The sequence below is a fragment of the Orcinus orca genome, chromosome 15 (genome assembly GCF_937001465.1).
Source record: "Orcinus orca chromosome 15, mOrcOrc1.1, whole genome shotgun sequence".
In the NCBI taxonomy this organism is placed as follows: Eukaryota; Metazoa; Chordata; class Mammalia; order Artiodactyla; family Delphinidae; genus Orcinus; species Orcinus orca.
In genome coordinates, this window is record NC_064573.1 from 17,599,119 (window position 1) to 17,619,460 (window position 20,342).

At 36.5% G+C, this 20,342-nt stretch overlaps 1 protein-coding gene across 9 annotated transcripts in view; it reads right to left on the bottom strand.

Moving 5' to 3' along the window:
• WDR7 (WD repeat domain 7) overlaps positions 1-20,342 on the bottom strand; it is a 389,035-nt gene that overhangs the window by 348,998 nt on the left and 19,695 nt on the right. For 8 of the 9 annotated variants that reach the window (XM_049698641.1, XM_049698642.1, XM_033421490.2 and 5 more), the window contains 6 exons: positions 18,498-18,669; positions 13,685-13,791; positions 12,084-12,162; positions 8,477-8,651; positions 1,953-2,029; positions 995-1,114 (listed from right to left, as the gene is read on the bottom strand). In XM_049698641.1, coding sequence (XP_049554598.1) covers positions 995-1,114; positions 1,953-2,029; positions 8,477-8,651; positions 12,084-12,162; positions 13,685-13,791; positions 18,498-18,656 — 717 coding nt within the window. In that variant the 5' untranslated portion in view covers positions 18,657-18,669. The remainder of the gene's footprint in view (positions 1-994; positions 1,115-1,952; positions 2,030-8,476; positions 8,652-12,083; positions 12,163-13,684; positions 13,792-18,497; positions 18,670-20,342) is intronic. The other variant, XM_049698643.1, reaches the window with a different exon arrangement.

Consider the following 20,342-nt stretch of genomic DNA (forward strand, 5'->3'; position numbering starts at 1 on the left):
CCCGGCCACGGATTGAACCTGTGCCCCCTGAATTGGGAGCATGAAGTCTTAACCACAGGACCACCAAGGAAGTCACTCTGACTCACTTATTCTGAGGAAGGGAAGCTCCTGTGTTGTAAGCTGTCCTAATGGAGAGGCCCACATGGCAAAGAACTAAGGTCTCAGCCAACAGTCAGTAGGACCTGAGGCCTGTCAACCACCAGGTAGGTTTGGAAGCAGGACCCTCTCCTAGGTGAGCCGTGGGATGAGGTAGTCATCCCGGTCGAAACCTTCAACACAGTCTGCGAGAGACCCTGGGCCAGAGGTACCCAGCCAAGCCATGCCCAGATTCCTGACCCACAGAAACCCAAATTCCTGACCAAAAACGGATGATTCATATTTGTTGTTTTAAGTGACTAACTTTTGAAGTAATTTGTTACGCAGGATTAGATAACTAATATACCACCCCTTGGAGAGTTTTTTCCAAATAATACATGGAAAGCTTTGAAAAGTATGCTAGGCACAGAGCAGAGCAAGTGATCAATACTTGACGGCTCTTTTCCTATTATGGAAATATTAAAGTCTGGCAATGTGAAAGTAATATATACCTTCCATCATTAGCTCTTTAGTGACAGAAGACGACCTTGCCAACTCCAAAATGTCAGAAAAGAATGGCAATTGGGATAATAACAACCTACAAAGATACAGCCAACGTGCAGAAAACTCACCACCATTGCCCATGCTGTACTGACAAGACAATGAAAAATATGGTAGCAAAAGGCAGAAATTAAAATCAACAGAACTAACAAACATTAACTGAATCATTCTATGAACCAAAACAAAAAAGACAACTATATACAGCCAAATTCCATACCTCAAAATATGATATCAAAATCAGACCAAATGTTTCAAATATTCTAACACCAAGCTCTGCCTTACAATTTTCTTCGGAAGTCTGATAGACCAATATCACGAAGGGCAAAAATACAATTTCTTACTTATGTAGTTATCTTACCCTCCAATACTTGGAGCACACAACCAGAAGCGACCTCTGTGTGAATGCACAAAAAGAGATGCTTTGGCAATTCTGACAATAAATTGGTTTGGACTCCTCTTCAAATATTGGCTCAGTATCCTGAAAAGAGAAAGATTTGTAAAACTTTAGGATTGGCTGGGTCATCAGTTAAAATGATCACACAATGATAAAGAAAACAAAATGAAATAAAGGCATCTCTTGATATGTTCATCAATTTAGCCCCTCACGTGAGAACCAAGGTAGTAAAAAGCAGCAAAGATATACTCTAAAATCATCTGGGTACAACATCTTTGCTACAAAGCTACTTAAGATTAAAATACTAATGTGAGTCAGAGTGTCATCACTGGCAATGACAGATGATAAAAATTTGAGTCAATCCTAACTTTTATAGTTACATGTGCTTGTAGGTTAAAAAAAACTCATCAATTCCTGCACTTTCTCCCAGATTCAATGTCTAAAATTTCCCTAACTGAAGATATTACTATCTATATTGCCAGAAAATTGATCTGCCTTTCTTATTGCTAAAAAGTAACAAGGAATTCAAGTCCAAAGAACTCAGAGGACTAAAACCTGCTTTATATCTTCTTTGTGGTTGTTTGCTTTTTTTTTTTTCCCCCTCAAGCAAACTACCTTTTAACTTCAAATTTAAACAGAAGCAGTTGAGGAAAATCCTCTTCTGTGTTTCTCTACTTCAGATCCTGCACTGCATGTTTCTCTGCTTTGCATCTTTGATAAGGCAGATATCTACCTTCAAAAGGGAAAAAAAAATTCACGTACAGAGACAGCATACTAGGGGACTCTTCTATACTATGTCAATAAGACTATTGAAAAGAATAGCTTTTTCCTTCCTCTTTAAGTAAAAAAGAGAAGGGGCCTAAAATGTAAGACTCCATAAGAACAGAAACAGAGAACTGACTTCCAGCCTCATTTGTCTCACCTGCAGGCCACTTATTTCCGAGGTAACAATCCACACCTTCAAGATGCCCGTCACTGAGAGCGCCACCACAGTGTCCTCTACACCAAGAAGGAAGAAGCAGCCAGTTACAAGCACAACATGCTTTCTTTTTAAACAATAATATGGTTACAACAGTGACATGGACCATGGTTTGCTTTTTGTGTTGTTTTGTTTTCTTCCATCACCCTCCCTATCCCACTCCACCCCTCTAGGTGGTCACAAAGCACCGAGCTGATCTCCCTGTGCTATGTAGCTGCTTCCCCCTAGTTTTCTCAGGGTATATGCCCAGCAGTGGGATTGCTGGGTCATATGGTAGTTCTATTTTTAGTTTTTTAAGGAGCCTCCATGCTGTTCTCCATAGTGGCTGCACCAATTTCCATTCCCACCAACAGTACAAGAGGATTCCCTTTTCTCCACCCTCTCCAGCATTTATTGTTTGCAGATTTTTTGATGATGGCCATTCTGAGTGGTGTGAGATGATAACTCATTGTAGTTTTGATTTGCATTTCTCTAATAATTAGTGATGTTGAGCATTCTTTCATGTGTTTGTTAGCAATCTGTGTATCTTCTTTGGAGAAATGCCTATTTAGGTCTTCTGGCCATTTTTGGATTGGGTTGTTTGTTTTTTTGATATTGAGCTGCATGAGTTGCTTGTATGTTTCGGAGATTAATCCTTTGTCCGTTGCTTCATTTGCAAATATTTTCTCCCATTCTGAGGGTTGTCTTTTCGTCTTGTTTATGGTTTCCTTTGCTGTGCAAAAGCTTTTAAGTTTCATTAGATCCCATTTGTTTATTTTTGTTTTTAGTTCCATTTCTCTAGGAGGTGGGTCAAAAAGGATCTTGCTGTGATTTATGTCATAGAGTGTTCTGCCTATGTTTTCCTCTAAGAGTTTGATGATGTCTGGCCTTACATTTAGGTCTTTAATCCATTTGGAGTTTATTTTTGTGTATGGCGTTAGGCAGTGTTCTAATTTCATTCTTTTACATGCAGCTTTCGAGTTTTCCCAGAATCACTTATTGAAGAGGCTGTCTTTTCTCCACTGTATAGTCTTGCCTCCTTAATCAAAGGTAAGGTGACCATGTGTGCATGGGTTTATCTCTGGGCTTTCTATCCTGTTCCATTGATCTATACATCTATTTCTGTGCCAGTACCATACTGTCTTGATTACTGTATCTTTGTAGTATAGTCTAAAATCAGGGAGCCTGATTCCTCCAGCTCCGTTTTTCTCTCTCAAGATTGCTTTGGCTATTCGAGGTCTTTTGTGTTTCCATACAAATTGAGAAATTTTTTCTTGTAGTTCTGTGAAAAATGCCAGTGGTGGTTTGATAGGAATTGCATTGAATTTGTAGATTGCTTTGAGTAGTAGAGTCATTTTCAAAATGTTGATTTCTCCAATCCAAGAACATGGTATATCTCTCCATCTATTTGTATCATCTTTAATTTCTTGCATCAGTGTCTTATAATTTTCTGCATACAGGTCTTTTGTCTCCTTAGGTAGGTTTATTCCTAGATATTTTATTCTTTTTGTTGCAATGGTAAATGGGAGTGTTTTCTTAATTTCACTTTCAGATTTTTCATCATTAGTGTATAGGTATGCCAGAGAATTCTGTGCATTCATTTTGTATCCTGCTACTTTACCAAATTCATTGATTAGCTCTAGTAGTTTTCTGGTAGCATCTTTAGGATTCTCTATATATAGTATCATGTCATCTGCAAACAGTGAAAGCTTTACTTCTTCTTTTCCGATTTGGATTCCTTTTATTTCTTTTTCTTCTCTGAGTGCTGTGGCTGAGACTTCCAAAACTATGTTGAATAAGAGTGGTGAGAGTGGGCAACCTTGTCTTTTTCCTGATCTTAGTGGAAATGCTTTCAGTTTTTCACCATTGAGGACGATGTTGGCTGTGGGTTTGTCATATATGGCCTTTATTGTGTTGAGGAAAGTTCCCTCTATGCCTACTTTCTGCAGGGTTTTTATCATAAATGGGTGTTGAATTTTGTCGAAAGCTGTCTCTGCATCTATTGAGATGATCATATGGTTTTTCTCCTTCAATTTGTTAAAATGGTGTATCATGTTGACTGATTTGCATATATTGAAGAAGCCTTGCATTCCTGGGATAAACTCCACTTGATCATAGTGTATGATTCTCTTAATGTGCTGTTGGAGTCTGTTTGCTAGCACTTTGTTGAGGATTTTTGCATCTATGTTCATCAGTGATACTGGCCAGTAGTTTTCTTTCTTTGTGACATCTTTGTCTGGTTTTGGTATCAGAGTGATGGTGGCCTCGTAGAATGAGTTTGGGAGTGTTCCTCCCCCTGCTATATTTTGGAAGAGTTTGAGAAGGATAAGTGTTAGCTCTTCTCTAAATGTTTGATAGAATTCGGCTGTGAAGCTATCTGGTCCTGGGCTTTTGTTTGTTGGAAGATTTTTAATCACACTTTCAATTTCAGTGCTTGTGATTGGTCTATTCATATTTTCTATTTCTTCCTGGTACAGTCTCAGAAGGTTTTGCATTTCTAAGAATTTGTCCATTTGTTCCAAGTTGTCCATTTTATTGGCATATAGTTGCTTATAGTGATCTCTCACGATATTTTGTATTTCTGCAGTGTCAGTTGTTACTTCTCCTTTTTCATTTCTAATTCTATTGATTTGAGTCTTCTCCATTTTTTTCTTGATAAGTCTGGCTAATGGTTTACCAATTTTGTTTATCTTCTCAAAGAACCAGCTTTTAGTTTTATTGATCTTTGCTATCATTTCCTTCATTTCTTTTTCATTTATCTCTGATCTCATCTTTATGATTTCTTTCCTTCTGCTAACTTTGGGGGTTTTTTTTTTTCTTCTTTCTCTAATTGCTTTAGGTGTAAGGTTAGATTGTTTATTTGAGATATTTCTTGTTTCTTAAGGTAGGATTGTATTGCTATAAACTTCCCTCTTAGAACTGCTTTTGCTGCATCCCATAGGTTGTTGTGCTTTCATTGTCATTTGTTTCTACGTTTTTTTGATTTCCTCTTTGATTTCTCAGTGATCTCTTGCTCATTAAGTAGTGTGTTGTTTAGCCTCCATGTGTTTGTATTTCTTACAGAGTTTTTCCTGTAATTGATATATAGTCTCATAGCGTTGTGGTCAGGAAAGATACTTGATACGATTTCAATTTTCTTATATTTACCAAGGCTTGATCTGTGACCCAAGATATAATCTATCCTGGAGAATGTTCCACGAGCACTTGAGAAGAATGTGTATTTTGTTGTTTTTGGATGGAATGTCCTATAAATATTAATTAAGTCCATCTTGTTTAATGTATCATTTAAAGCTTGTGGTTCCTTATTTATTTTCATTTTGGATGATCTGTCCATTGGTGAAAGTGGGGTGTTAAAGTCCCCTACTATGATTGTGTTACTGTTGATTTCCCCTTTTATGGCTGTTAGTATTTGCCTTATGTATTGAGGTGTTCCTATGGTGGGTGCATAAATATTTACAATTGCTACATCTTCTTCTTGGATGGATCCCTTGATCATCATGTAGTGTCCTTCTTTGTCTCTTCTCATAGTCTTTATTTTAAAGTCTATTTTGTCTGATATGAGAATTGCTACTCCAGGTTTCTTTTGATTTACATTTGCATGGAGTATCTTTTTCCATCCCCTCACTTTCAGTCTGTATGTGTCCCTAGGTTTGAAATGGATCTCTTGTAGACAGCATATATACAGGTCTTGTTTTTGTATCCATTCAGCCAATCTATGTCTTCTGGTGGGAGCATTTAATCCATTTACATTTAAGGTAATTATTGATATGTATGTTTCTATTACCATTTTCTTAATTGTTTTGGGTTTACTATTGTAGGTCTTTTCCTTCTCTTGTGTTTCCTGCCTAGAGAAGTTCCTTTAGCATTTGTTGTAAAGCTGGTTTGGTGGGGCTGAATTCTCTTAGCTTTTGCTTGTCTGTAAAGGTTTTAATTTCTCTGTCAAATCTGAATGAGATCCTTGCTGGGTAGAGTAATCCTGGTTGTAGTTTCTTCTCCTTCATCACTTTAAATATGTCCTGCCACTCCCTTCTGGCTTGCAGAGTTTCTGCTGAAAGATCAGCTGTTAACCTTATGGGGATTCCCTTGTGTGGTCTGCTTTAATGAAATTACATAATAGCATGTTTTACAATTAGCATGAAAACCTAATTCTATATTTTAAGAAATAACGGAGAACTGATTTCAAAACAGGTTAATGAAGATGATCAAAAATTTGGAGTTCAAGGAAAAGTTTTTTTTAGCTGCTTCATTTATTTCTAACTTACAAGTTTTAATAATTTCAAGTGTTCTTGATTGCTATGCTAAAAAATTACTTTTTAAAAAAATTTAAGAATTTAAAAAACTAAAAATCAAACACACAACTTTTATTCTTCAAAGTTCACTTTTATTTATTCGTCATGGGGGAGCACAGTCACTTTCTTTCTTCAGGGCACACATTTCCCCTTTCCCCACCTCCCTTGCCCGCCATTTTATTGCACACCACACCCTCCATAGGCCATGATCAAGAGAAAGACATGACATAAAACCCAAATTCATCAGCTTCGGGTGAGGGAGCAGTCACAGCACCACAGTAATATTCGTGAACTCCAAGAGGAGGGGCATTAGATAGCAGTCTAATGCAGGCTCCAGAGTGAGGGAGCATGCGTTAAAATCACATTTTCTTCACTAATTAACCAACGAACTGTGCATAACTTAACTAACCTATCCTAAATTCAATTTGCTTATCTGTAAGCAAATGTAAATGAATAAAGTAATGACAGTGCCTACGTTAATGGTCTGTTATGAGAATTAAGACACAGCACAGGTATAGCCCTCAACACATCAATAAAAATAAGTTATTACTGTTATTTAAAAAACAGTGTTTGCTACATTTCAGTATAAACTTTATTTGTACTGCCTGGCTCCATAGGCAAGGTAAAGCACTGAAATGCACTGATTACAATTCCACAATCTCTGTACGAAGAAGCTAGAACAACTACTCACAAGTCTGTCAATTACTGTAAAAGTGCAACATACCAATATATCTAAAATTCTCAAATATCTACACACTAGAATAGGGTAAAGCAGATTAAAAATTGTGTATGTTAGCAACATTATAAACTGACAACACTTAGAAATGCATGCACAGCACAAAATTTTCCATTCAAGTTACATTCTATCCTATTCAGGCCAGTGTGTACATGTATATTTCACATGTGGAGATTTCCCACACACACCTAGGTAATGCTTTTTGTACCTATGTACAAACTATTTTTAGAGACTTCATCTAATCTGGGCAGCCTTCCGACTTGCCCTCAAAGCCCCTTCACTGCCTTCACTAATTCTAGCCTCTGTGCTATTTCTCTATCTCATCACATTTCACACCCTGAACTGCCATTTGTTTACATATATTATCCTCCCTTACTAGAATTTGAGTCCCTTCAGTAGTTCAATCCTTCGTGCCTAGAAGACAGTAGGCACTCAATAAATATCTGCTGAATGGCTGTTGAATAAAAAGCTATGTGCTGATTTCCAACCATAAGAGATAATAAAGGAAATCTCCCATGAAACTGAAGGCAGTTCACCAATGGAGGTGGTGTAACACAGTGGTAAAGTAACTGCTCTGGGGTCCATCTGGGCACCAGTAAGCCACAGACTTGCTCTGTGATCTTAAGTAAAGACTCCACCATGCTACACTTCACCCATCTCCGCATCCACACATCCTAAGACAACTGTACCTATCCCACTGGGTGCTGTGAGAACTGTTACCACATGTAAACGCTCAGCATGCGCCCGATACTGTGAGCACTCAGTAAACGAAGTCTCACGGCGGTGGCAGTGGTGCTAATTACAGGTCAGCCTTTACAGAAGAGCACACAACTATGAGGCATTTGGGAGGGAAAGAAATGCTCCAAAAGAGACATATAGGAATATACATGTTCAGTATTAATTACTGTTCTTGTCCTGAACAATTTTACTTTCGTTCTCACGATTGTTACTGAAAGGTTTCAACAGAAATGAAGAAAACATACTTGTATTTGTTTGAGCATCAACTACACACCAAGCACTTACCAGGACCTTTCATTAAATTTAATTGTGTGTAATCCCCTCCATTTTCATCATCTCCACAAAAAATGGAAACACTTCCTATGCCTCTTCAGCAAGTGACAAAACTGGGCCCAAGAAATACCAGATAAACTACAGTTCCTCCCACCATACCTCCAAGGGGTTAAGACATTCTTCTTCCACTTCAGAAAATCACTGACACACTCTAAGACAGCCATAAACTAGTGATCTATTCCATGGAATGGAGATAATGTAACACTTTAAATCTTAATTCAATCAAAGACTCCTTTATGAAAGTAGAGACAGACCATAAATCATGAGAGAAGTCATTTCTTAAACCTAAGAATATAATATAACAAAGTATATTAACATGTGACACATCATACAACTCTACAGTAAACTAACCATTCAGTCACAGTGTAGAAACTCCTAAAGGGCACACTGACCTTGTGTTCGATGGGATCGAATAATACTCATGGAGCTAATCCAATCTGGAGAGATCTTTGATACTAAGGAGTACAACACCTCAAGGCTGGTGGCATCCACCACGAGGATTTCAGGATAATGGCCATGGCACAGAAGCCTTCCTTCTCTCTGATTTCCAACAGAGAACTGGTAGAACTAAAAGGAAGAAGATTTTTAAATGTTCTTTACTTGAGATACTTGATTCACATGGATTCACCAAGCTTATTATGATGCTCAATTTCTCCAGTAATATTTCCAGACATGTACTATATGGTATATATTACATGCGTCTACATATACACAGGTCTACACATGTGCAGACATCAAATTACATTAATATTTCAAAATATCTAACAAAATTATTTTCTTCCTAATATCTTATCTTCCTTTTTGAACTATTTTGGAGCAGAATTCATGATAATTCTTTTTTGTCCTCCTGTAGCATCTAAAACAGAGTTGTTGAATGAATTAATAAAACACCTGAATAAAATCAGCTTCACAAATCAAAGCAAAAGTGTAGCCCACGTGGGTCACAAAAATAATATGAGTTCGAGATGAATGAGAATCAGTGAGTATAGGTTTATAATTACTAGTTATGACCAAATAAAATCTAGAAGCAAGGATGATTCTGTTCAAATATTCTCAGAAGTAAATTCTGAGTAATCTAAGTGTGTTATTTTAGATTAGAGTGTGAAATAACCATTATAAACCATTCTCATAGTGCACATTTATACTTTGTGGAAGAAAAATAGAGGAAGAACCAGTACAATGATGTTACTCATGCCAAGAATAACTAAAAAGGATAAGATGAGTTTCCATCAAGCAAAGAGCAGAGAAAGAATGACTCTAAGACCAACAACTTATCAAAGGTTCTGAATTCCCTTAGCCTCAAAAAAAACAAAACAAAACGTGACTCTCTTAGTGGAATGATTCTCCTAGAGGATTTTTAGAAAGCAGACTACTACTTTCCAAGGGATTGGACCTTATATAAATCACATGAGGGCAAGCTAGACACCACACAAGGGGCAATGCTGTAACCACTCCACAACTGGGGAGATAAGTAAGAAACCCAGGTCCAGTCTGCTCCCACACTCATCCACCCACTCTCAGAGCTCAACGTTGCATGTGAAGGAAGACAATCTTTTCTCAACTATGAAGTCCCCTGCACAAGGAGCACAACTTCTTAAACATGAGCACTGAGCACGGAGCACATTAACTAAGTGCAAGGTAGCACCACTAAACCCCAGAGAGGAGTCTAATAAAATGTAGACTATCATGGGGGGACCTCCAGATCTCAGGTTGATCCATAACACACGATCTGGGCTCCCAGGGACTGCCAGGCTCTCGCATGCATATAATAATGCGACCATAGGTAGCCTTGACCCACAGAAGGGGAGGATGTGTGAAGGAGAAAGGGATGGGTGCACGTAAGCCAACTTTGTCAGCGCTCACTCAGCACCAGCCAGGAAAGCCATGTGCACTGCAGTCACTAGAGAAGAGCTCTGTCCTGAGGGCAGGGATATTTTATTAGACATGCCTGACTAAATGCCTCTCACTTTTGCTTGAAAGTTATATTCTCAAACCATCTTCCGGACGCTGATTTAGCTTCCAAGACACTTTGATACGGGCAAGAAAGGTGCCCCTAATGGAGAAACAGGTTTTCCAAATATTAAAAAGGGACGCCCCCACGTGATAATTTAATAAGCTAGCACTTCCTTATGATTTCAGTAAGTGCCAATGCCATCAAGGTTCATCATTTCTACATATATAAGAACAACCTGGGGACTTCCCTGGTAGCACAGTGGTTAAGAATCTGCCTGCCAATGCAGGGGACACAGGTTCAAGTCCTGGTCCAGGAACATCCCACATGCCACGGAGCAACTAAGCCCGTGCGCCACAACTACTGAGCCTACGCTCTAGAGCCCACGAGCCACAGCTACTGAGCCCACGCGCCTAGAGCCTGTGCTCTGTAACAAGAGAAGCCACTGCCATGAGAAGCCCGCGCACTGGAACGAAGAGTAGTCCCCGCTCGCCGCAACTAGAGAAAACCCGCGCGCAGCAATGAAGACCCAACGCAGCCAAAAAGAAATAAATAAATAAACAAATTTTTTTTAAAAAAACCTGCTTCTGAACCTGAGAGGGTGAGGATCACCCAGGAAACACCTGTCACACACATTAGTAAATGCCAGAAAGCATCTTCTACTTAGAGATGGCTGCCCATCTAAATACAGAAGGCCTAATACAGGATCCGATAAATAGCAGGCACTGAAAATATATTGAATAAAGATAATTTTTCCTAAAATATAAACCAGAAGTGTTTAAACCATAAAATTATACAACAGTTAAAATACTTATATCCAATGAGTTTGATACTTATAATTTTCCAATTAAATTATTTATAAAGTCAATGAATCTAAATGATTTTATTATCCCTTTTCTCTTTATAAATCTTGATGATTCTTCATATGATAAAAAATAAATACTACAGGCCCTTTAAATAAAAAGTATATGCCGTAACAGCATTGAAGAAGCAATTTTTAAAAGGACTTTGCCAGGGTAATAAGTAGTCACTAAAGATTTATATCACACTAACCATCTGTGAAAATTTTCCTTTGCTTGTCTAACTTGTGTTAGCACAGAAGGTTTTCTTTCTCAACAAATGATTTTACTTGTTTTAAGGGAGGCAGTATGATATAACAGAAAGAACACAGTCCCTAGAGTCAGATAAAGCTGATTTGGGATCCTAGTGCCAGGAATGACTCACTGTGAGACTGGGGCAAGTCATTTAATCACTCTGGCTATCAGCTTCCTTATACATAAAAGGATATACTCCTACCTAATTTGTAAGGATGTGGGGAGGCCTAAATGAGAAACCATACAAGAAACACCTATATAATATTTGCTATAAATGTGAGTTCTCTTCTCTTCCCTCTTCTTCCCCGTTGAGAACATAAATCACATTTTTCTATATACGTTGTAATTTCCCAACACTCAACACAGTAAATGATGAGTAATTTGAAGCACAAAGAATTTGACAGTTATGAAAGAATAAGGAAGAATACCAGGAATGTAAGTGAGAAGCTATAAATTCCTGTGCAAATTCCTGTGTCAGCCAGGCATATGAAATGGTCCTTTCTTTTACAGAGTTGTGAAGTCAAAACACGAACTCAAGAACCAACTGCACAAGCAAGGAAAAGGGTATCATCCCCAAAATGGACTGTGTCAATCATGAGTGGAATCACCAAGGCTTTAGCAAGAGAGAATTCCATTATTTAGGATCTAGAACACTTACCCAACCAGTAAAAGGTCTCTCACCTGGGTAACCAGGATAGAGAGAGCAGAAGCAGCAGTGACAATGGCTTACCTTACATCTTTCAACATTAGTCTCCTCGTCTTTGTTTTCCTCCCCCACTACACTGTCTTATGAAAAATACTTTTACTACTCTAATTCTAGTCTTCCTGTCCTATTACCCATCCCCACCCACTTCTCATATAAAAATATAGACTCAATGTTTAAAAAACATTTTTTCAATGGTACACCTATAATAAATTGTGCTGACTTGGCCAGTTACAGAAATTGATACTAACCTGTATGCCAGTATGTGTGCAAGCTAATTTTGTAAATTCAATACATCTGCCGTCATTCACGTCCCAGAGGCACATCTCTCTATAAAATAAGATAACAGCTGACTTTAAATCTGAGTTTTGGAAGCACTGTTCAACTTTGTCACAGTGGTTTAAAATTAATCTTCCATTAAAACTGACATATTTCTGAAAAAGTATTGATAGTATATAGTCATTATTGCTGTTCATCAAAAATTCTGGTCCTCCCACCCACCGTCCTAAACTCCCCTCCAACCTAACCACCCCCACCTTGATCCACATTCTTTCCGGGCACCTGGGAGGACTGCACCTCCTGGCTCCCTTTTAGTTGGTGGAGTCTTCTGAGTAGTTCTGACCAGAACTGATATGAGACCCTCCAGAACTCTCCTCCTCTGCCTCTATACCAGATAGTGGCGGCTCCTTCACCCTCAGCCTCAAAGTAAGGAGAACAGAAAACTAGAAATAAACTTTTAATTTAAACCACAGCAATTTTCCATCGGTTATCAACCTACTAGAAAACTTAGCACTGCAAAAAGCAAAACTTAAGGTCAACTGAATTCCCAATCTTTGCAAATTAAATATAATATTCCAGTTTTAATTCCATATTTATTGCAGAAGTTTTATTGCATGCATACCAAAAGAAAAAAGCTTTATCTCACACTAAAGATACAACATTTGAAATTAGAAATGTCAATATGCCTTGTATTTTAAAGAAATAAATTTAAGATTTATTTAACAGAAGACAACATTAATAAAATGTAATGATCCTGATATTAGGGTATTCTTTAAGATGTCTTTTCCTATATCTCATATGGTATAAATTTTTCAAAGGAAATTCACCAGATCTATTTAGAATATTCACTGTAATATGAATTATCCTTTAATTGGCCAAAAGGTACTATATTTTCACCTGCTGCTGCCTTTCAGTTATACAAGGTTCTTTTTAAATTCATAAATTATGAGGAGTAGAAGGGACAAGTTCTTAAATAATTCTCTTCCAGTTCCCCAACTCCCTTCAATAACATATTGTGTAAATATACAATTTTCTAAACACTCTAAAAGTTTTTTCTTTTAATTCCCCACACTCTAGACCCTACAAATACTGTTCAATGACTTACGTCTCTAAAAGCAAGCTCTATTCTGAGCCTTAGGAATACATGTAGCCATATTAGTGCATTAATGTACATCAATATAACTGTTTAAACTTTTGCGTGGCTTCGTCTTCCAAATTTATGCTAGCCTAGCATCACTGAGGTTTTTTAAAACTCTCAGAGTTGTCGGCCAATTCAGCCAAAATGCCTTGGGGATTAATGATCATTCTTTAAATTGTATGGTATTCTGAGTTTCTCAAAAGCAAGGCAAAAACATAATCATAAATTACAATAAAATACAAAGTATTATAAAAATCATTAATAAAGATAAAATTCACTTTGAAAACCATATTTCAAATATCTTTATGTTGAAACAACTGAGGCATTTATTTAAAAGACACCCCAAAAGAAAAACAAAAATTCCTACTTACTAATACAGTGGTACTATTTGCAGTACAGACTTATGAGGAGAAAAGTGAATAAGAAAATACTTACCCACTCTCGGATGCGCTCACAATATACTGTTTGTCACTAGAAGCACAAGCTTTAGATAAACAGGTGATTGAAGCTGTGTGACCAAACAACAGTGCTCGAGGATTAATCTAGAAATACACAAATATGTTGATATTAGTACCAAATTTTTTAAGTAATCATTTTTAGGAATCCTGTTAAATATTCAGTACAATATACAGATACAGATTTGAGAAGAACTGCTCAGAACATCAAAAACTAAGAGCTGCAAAACACTGACGCCCACCAATTTAATGCGCACAATCATCCCACCACGTAGTTCTAAAGTCAAAAGTGGAAAACCAAGAGGTGATATTACTTGCCCAATATCACGCAGAGAATGATGGAACCAGGATTTAAAGCAGGGCAGCGTTTAGCACTAAGCTCCAATACACTGAGAAATCAGGTTAAGAATGTGTATTAGTATATAAAATAATTTAACCTCACCTATTTTTAAAATAATACTTTGCATGATTTGAAAGTACATTTAGAGTCTCTAGACTGACATCCCCAAACACAAAAAATAGAGAATAGGTACCCTACCAAAAGCTGATATCAATGTTGACTATCAGGAACCAGACTGACCTTCACAGACTAATGATTTAGTGCCATAGTGCCTTATGAAAGGACGGCTTAATACCCACTATTCTAAAATAGTCTAGCAATCAGCCCCCAAATTCATCTACTCTGTACCAAACTGCAAGCTATCATTTCAGGTTACTTCAAGGCCTTAAGTAATTTCAGGATATCTTTCTTAAACATTTAATACATACAAATAATATTTGTAACACATGTACAAGACATAAAAAAAATACATAACCACATACTCAATACCCAGTTTAAAAAAACGGAATATGATTAATACCTTTAAAGCCCCTTTCATGATATCCATTTTGCAAAGAATCAAAATCACTTTAGCCTTATTTTGCATAATTATAATTAAAAGAAAAATACAATCATTGTTTATGGTTAGAACAGGCCTAGAATGTTTTCTCATACATCCAAAATTTTCTCATACATCCAACCCCATTTCTATACAGAGACTCTGTGTTCCTCCACTGGGGAAAAAAAAAAAAATGCTCTTGGTCAATTCTTTAATTTCTCCCAAGAAAATCAAATTTACCAATTGTTAGTTTTATTTTCAATGTACATGGCTTTGCTAGAAAATCCCATTTTCAGTCATAATAGAGTAACTAGAACTGACTGTATTCCCACCAAAATCTAGAAAAATGAACAAAAATAATTGAATGAAGTATAAAAATCACATAATCATCTCAATAGAGGCAATAAAAGCATTTGACAAAACTCAATATCCTTTCATGATTAAAAACTCTCAACAAATTGGGTATAGAAGGAATGTACCCCAACATAATAAAGGCCATATACAACAAGCCCACAGATAACATCATATTCAACAGTAAAAAGCTAACAGCCTTTTCTCTAAGATCAAGAACAAGACAAAGATAGCTACTCTTGACATTTCTAATCAACATAATACTGGAAGTCTTAGCCAGAGCAATTGGGCAAAAAACTAAACAAACAAAGCATCCAAATTGAAAAGGAAGAAGTAAAATTGTCTCTGTTGTAGGTGACATGATCTTATATGTAGAAAATCCTAAAGACTCCAACCAAAAGACTGTTAGAACTAATGGACAAATTCAGAAAAGTTGCATGATACAAAATAAACATACAAAAATCAGTTGTTTCTATAACAACAAGGTATCTGACAGAGAAATTAAGAAAGCAATCCCACTTACAATAGCATCAAAAAGAATAAATTACTTAGAAATAAATTTAACCAAGGAGGTGAAACACCTGTATTCTGAAAATTATAAGACACTAATGAAAGAAGTGGAAGAAGAAATAAATAACGTGGGAAAGATGTCCCACGTTCTTGGGTTGGAAGAATTAATGTTATTAAAAGGTCCATACCACCCAAAGCAATCTACAGAGTGAATGCAATCCTACCAAAATTCCAACGGTGTTTTTCAGAAATAGAAACATAGAAAAAACCATGATAAAATTTGTGTGGAACCATAAAAGACACCAAATAGCCAAAGCAATTTTGAGAAAGAACAAAGTTGGAGGCTTCACACAGTAAGTATTAATATAACTGGAGGAAAAATAAAAATATGGCATATTGTTACATTTATACCTTTTATCTATATCTCACCATATCCCATAAAAATTTATGTCGTAGTTATTAACTAATAAACATTTCACACATAATCAGTACAAAGATAATCTGTTCAACATATTCAAAAAACCATCCATCATCAAAGACCACAGTTCAAAAGTGACAGTTATCAGTGGCAAGGTGTGATGTTTAGAATAAAATGATGTGATGTGTCAGTTCTTAAGAGTAAACACTAACATCAATGTTCCAATCTGGAACTTTGAGGCTACTAGTTCTATAGTCAGCCAACAATCAGCACTCCTTTTGTTTCCCCCTTTAGCAATTTTTTCTTTCTACTACCTGAGATGCTACAATTACATTCATTAACTAAATCCTTACCATGTACAAGCACTGTGATAACTGCTTAATACACATTCCTTCATAGAATCCTTACCACAACCTTGTGTAGTTGATCCTATTTGAAAAATGGCAAGACTTAGGCATCAAATGGTTAAAAACTGCCAAAAGTCACACAGCTAGACACTACAGTAGCCAAGAATGAAGCCAACTTCACCCACCTGCAACATCTGAGCTCTTACCACAATGTTTCACTTCGTTCATTAATGCCATGTATTATACTATTCTTTGCAATTATAGTTTAATTCTCTGCAATTACAGCTTTATAGGTAGTCGAAGCATTAAAACACTATACTGTTTTATATACTGTTTGTCTATATACTGTAGACAATACCTGCATTGTCTATATACTGTAGACAATACCTGCATTAACAGGTTCCCTCCTTTACTCTTATCACCATCTGTCTAGGTACTCACTAAACTACTGCTTCTGCAATATCTCTCAGATATTTTATTGCCACCATGTTAGGCCAGGCTGCCCTTTTCCACAGGTAAAAGGAGACCAAGATATGCATGGCAAAAGTTCTAGCTACAGTTCTGAATCCTTTCCTAACAAAAGAAGGGAAGACACCATGACCTCAAGAGAAGGTATTTTGTGCCCTCCCCACTCTGTATGTTATATGACTTATTGGTCCTTCATAGGCATAAATGACTGCTATAAAGTACATTAAGAAGGCCCTCTATATGAATCAAAAGACAATAACCAAGCCACTTTTTATTCAGCCTTCTTTTCCCCTGGGTAAACAGTCCAATTCTCTTAATATCTTTCAAAGGATGTATTTCTCTCCTAGTCAGTCTCCTCTCCCCCTTTAATCCCTCTTACTTGAATTTAAATAAATATAACATTCTAGTGAAATCCATGCAAAAAATTCAGTGAAAGAATGGTTTCTAAGATCTTACAAGTAAATCTTATTGCTTGTAATAACTCCAATAAAATGTGGTGGGCTTTTGTTCTCCTCATCACTACACTGCTGATTCCTATTTAGTTTGCTATCAATCCTGAAGGCATATCACGTTCTACAACACTCATTTCCAGTCACTTTCCAAACTGTAACCCTAGCCTTGACATGTCATCCAAGTGTGTGGATCATTTTTTCAGTTCTAGCAATTCCATGCCTAGGTGAATACCTAAGAGCAACAAAAACATATGTCCACACAAAAACTCACACACAAATGTTCAAAGCAGCATTATTCACTATGGTCAAAAGTAAAAACAACCCAAATGCCCATCAACTGATCAACAGACAAATAAAATGCAGTATACCTATACAATGGAATATCATTTGGCCATTAAAAGAAATGAAATATTGATACATGCTACAACATGGATGAACCTTGAAAATATTATGCTAAGTGAAAAAAGCCAATCACAGAAGATCACATACTAAATGATTCTATTTACATAAAGTGTCCAGAATAGGCAGATCTATAGAGACAGGAAATAGATTTGTGGTTGCCCAGGGGACATGGGGGTATATTGGGCGTAACTGCTACAAAGTACAAGGTTTGCTTCCAAGGTGATGAAAATGTTCTAAAATTGACTGTGGTAATGGCTGCACAACTCTGTGAACAGAGTAAAAAAACATTAAATTGTACACTTTAAAGAGTATATTGTATGGCGTGTAAATTTTATCTCAATAAGGCTGTTAAAAAAAATGTTTAGTTAAAAAAATCAACTTTCTTGCCTCTACATTCCATGCCAGCTACCGCCCCATTTTCTCTGTTCCCCCTTACAGAAAAATTCCTGGGGAGAGTTGTCAGAGATTGGAGGTTAAAATATGGAAAAAGACAGTCTCTCCACAGAGAGCCAGTGCCCAGAAGCAGAGCACACTGAGCATTCCACACCAGTAAAGGATGGCAAAAAATACACAGCGACTTTTAAAATAAATATGACAAAATTTACAAACAGTTTTACAAAAAGTTTTGCTCTCTTCAAGACATTGACCTTAGAAGGTATAAATGCTCAAAATTGTTTTTTAATATCTTTTTTGGAAACCTCCTTCAATATGGTTAGAAATTTTCTGAAAAATGTTAAATGTAACATATTAAGCCAGGTAGGATAGATATTATAATTGAAAATCAAGCCAAAAGCCAGCAGAAGTCAACTCTGATGAATCATGTAAATAATCATTCTGAATACCAATTTTAGTCAAAATATATCTCACAGAAGATATATTATGAGGTCAAATTATTCTGGAACTGTGTTATTTTTTGTTAAGTAGTTTATTATATGTGAAAAGTACAATAGGCACTTCAAACACTCACTTCCAAGTCTACTGAAAGATCCCAGAGACATATTTGCCCATCATGGCATCCAGTCACGATCGTGGCCCCATCATCTGTTAAAAGTACTGCTGAGATGCAGTGGGTTGGTGCTTTGCGACCCCAAAGAACAATGGGTAGAACAAGGCTGTTTCCTGCCATTGTGCTTTCAAACCTGGAAATGTTATAAGAATAATGTCAAATGTTATATTTCCTTCTAAAACATATTACACATTTTTCTTATGAAGCCAACTTGAACTTCCTAAGTGCCAAGAATTCCTCTAAACATTATATATATAAATAAAACAGACACATACATAAAAGTATATAAAATCTAATTAAAATCTCAATTAATCCCCACAACAAATCACACGGTAAGTACTATCAGCACTCTTCTTTCACATGTAAAGACAGTGAGTCATAAAGAGTTGCAAAGTGTAAATGGAAGAAATGGAGCCCCAGTCAAGACCCAGGCAGCCTGACTTAGAACCCGGGGTCTTACTCACCCTGCTACGCTACCAAGGCAAGTGAGGTCTCCAAATCTTGTTAAGTCTCCAAACCAATAATAGTTAGCAATGTCCAAGAAAAACTGAGAGTTTTTGACAGTGTCCTAAACATTAAAAAGAATATTGCCCACTGAGAAACTCATTCACCGTATTTAGTACAAACCTATTATGTCTCAAAGTCACGAACGTCTTTTATTCTAAACTCTGAAACCTGAGGGATAAAGAACTTTAAACTCATTTCTGAATAATAAAAATTTAGTTCTGGTAAAGGTGTTTAAATTTGAGATGAATAATCAATTAAGCAGTGTATATTAGAGTACCCTGTTTGTAGCACAAATATAATGAATTATTCCTTCATATGACAAAATTAAGATCTAGTTAGTGAAACAACTAGATTTAGGTGTTACAAACTGTGTGATTAAAGACTTAAATACTAGTTCAGAGAAGTTCAAGAGACATGAAAACTGGCATAATCAGAGAGGGCTCCATATAAGACAGAGACTGCCAGACTTTATGAGACACTAGGAGTCACTCATAGGCTTGGTTTCTACGTGGCAACAAAAGATATACGTATAACGCAGACTCTTTAGAACGCTAAGATCGTCCTAAGAAATTTTCAGAGACGCTTAAAGGAGTAACCACTTTCTATGAAAGAAACTAGTTTAATACCCATGGCCCCACTGCTGGTTGCTTTTAGCAAAATCTTTTCTTTAATCCACTACTTACACTCTTTAAACAAATAAATAAAACTAAAACTAAAATCCCTTTCCCTGGAAAGAAAATTAGGCAAGTAAAACATTATGAATAATGTTTACCAAAAGCAGTCTATGTATATTACATCTTTTATTTTTTGTTAGAATTCATGGCTTTCATCAATTTGCCTCCCCCAAAACTTCATCTGTTTGCTACAGGTAAAAGTTGTTTGCTACAACTTGGGAAAAATTCCAAGTTCCCTTCCTATTTCTAAAACCATTTATGTATCATGTTCAGCAGTTCATAGACTACTATGACATTAACAGTTCTTTCCATATTCCTATTTAATATCAGAAAATGAAACAAAGCACTGAGCCAACTTTAACAAATTTGGTACAGCATGTTCCTGGCTGAGTAACATATCCAACAGTGACTTTCTCAAAAAGAGAATCTGGAAGGAGTTCATTCTTCCATGGTGACAGCATTCATTTTTAAGCTATATCACCAAAGATTTCTCTCAATTAAATAAGCTCACAGCATCTAACACAATATGGTGAGATCTGGAAAGAATATTTATCTCGATATTTGAGCACTCGTATTCGATGCATATACCTAGCTCGAAGAGAATGCAAATACACAGATTCAGCAC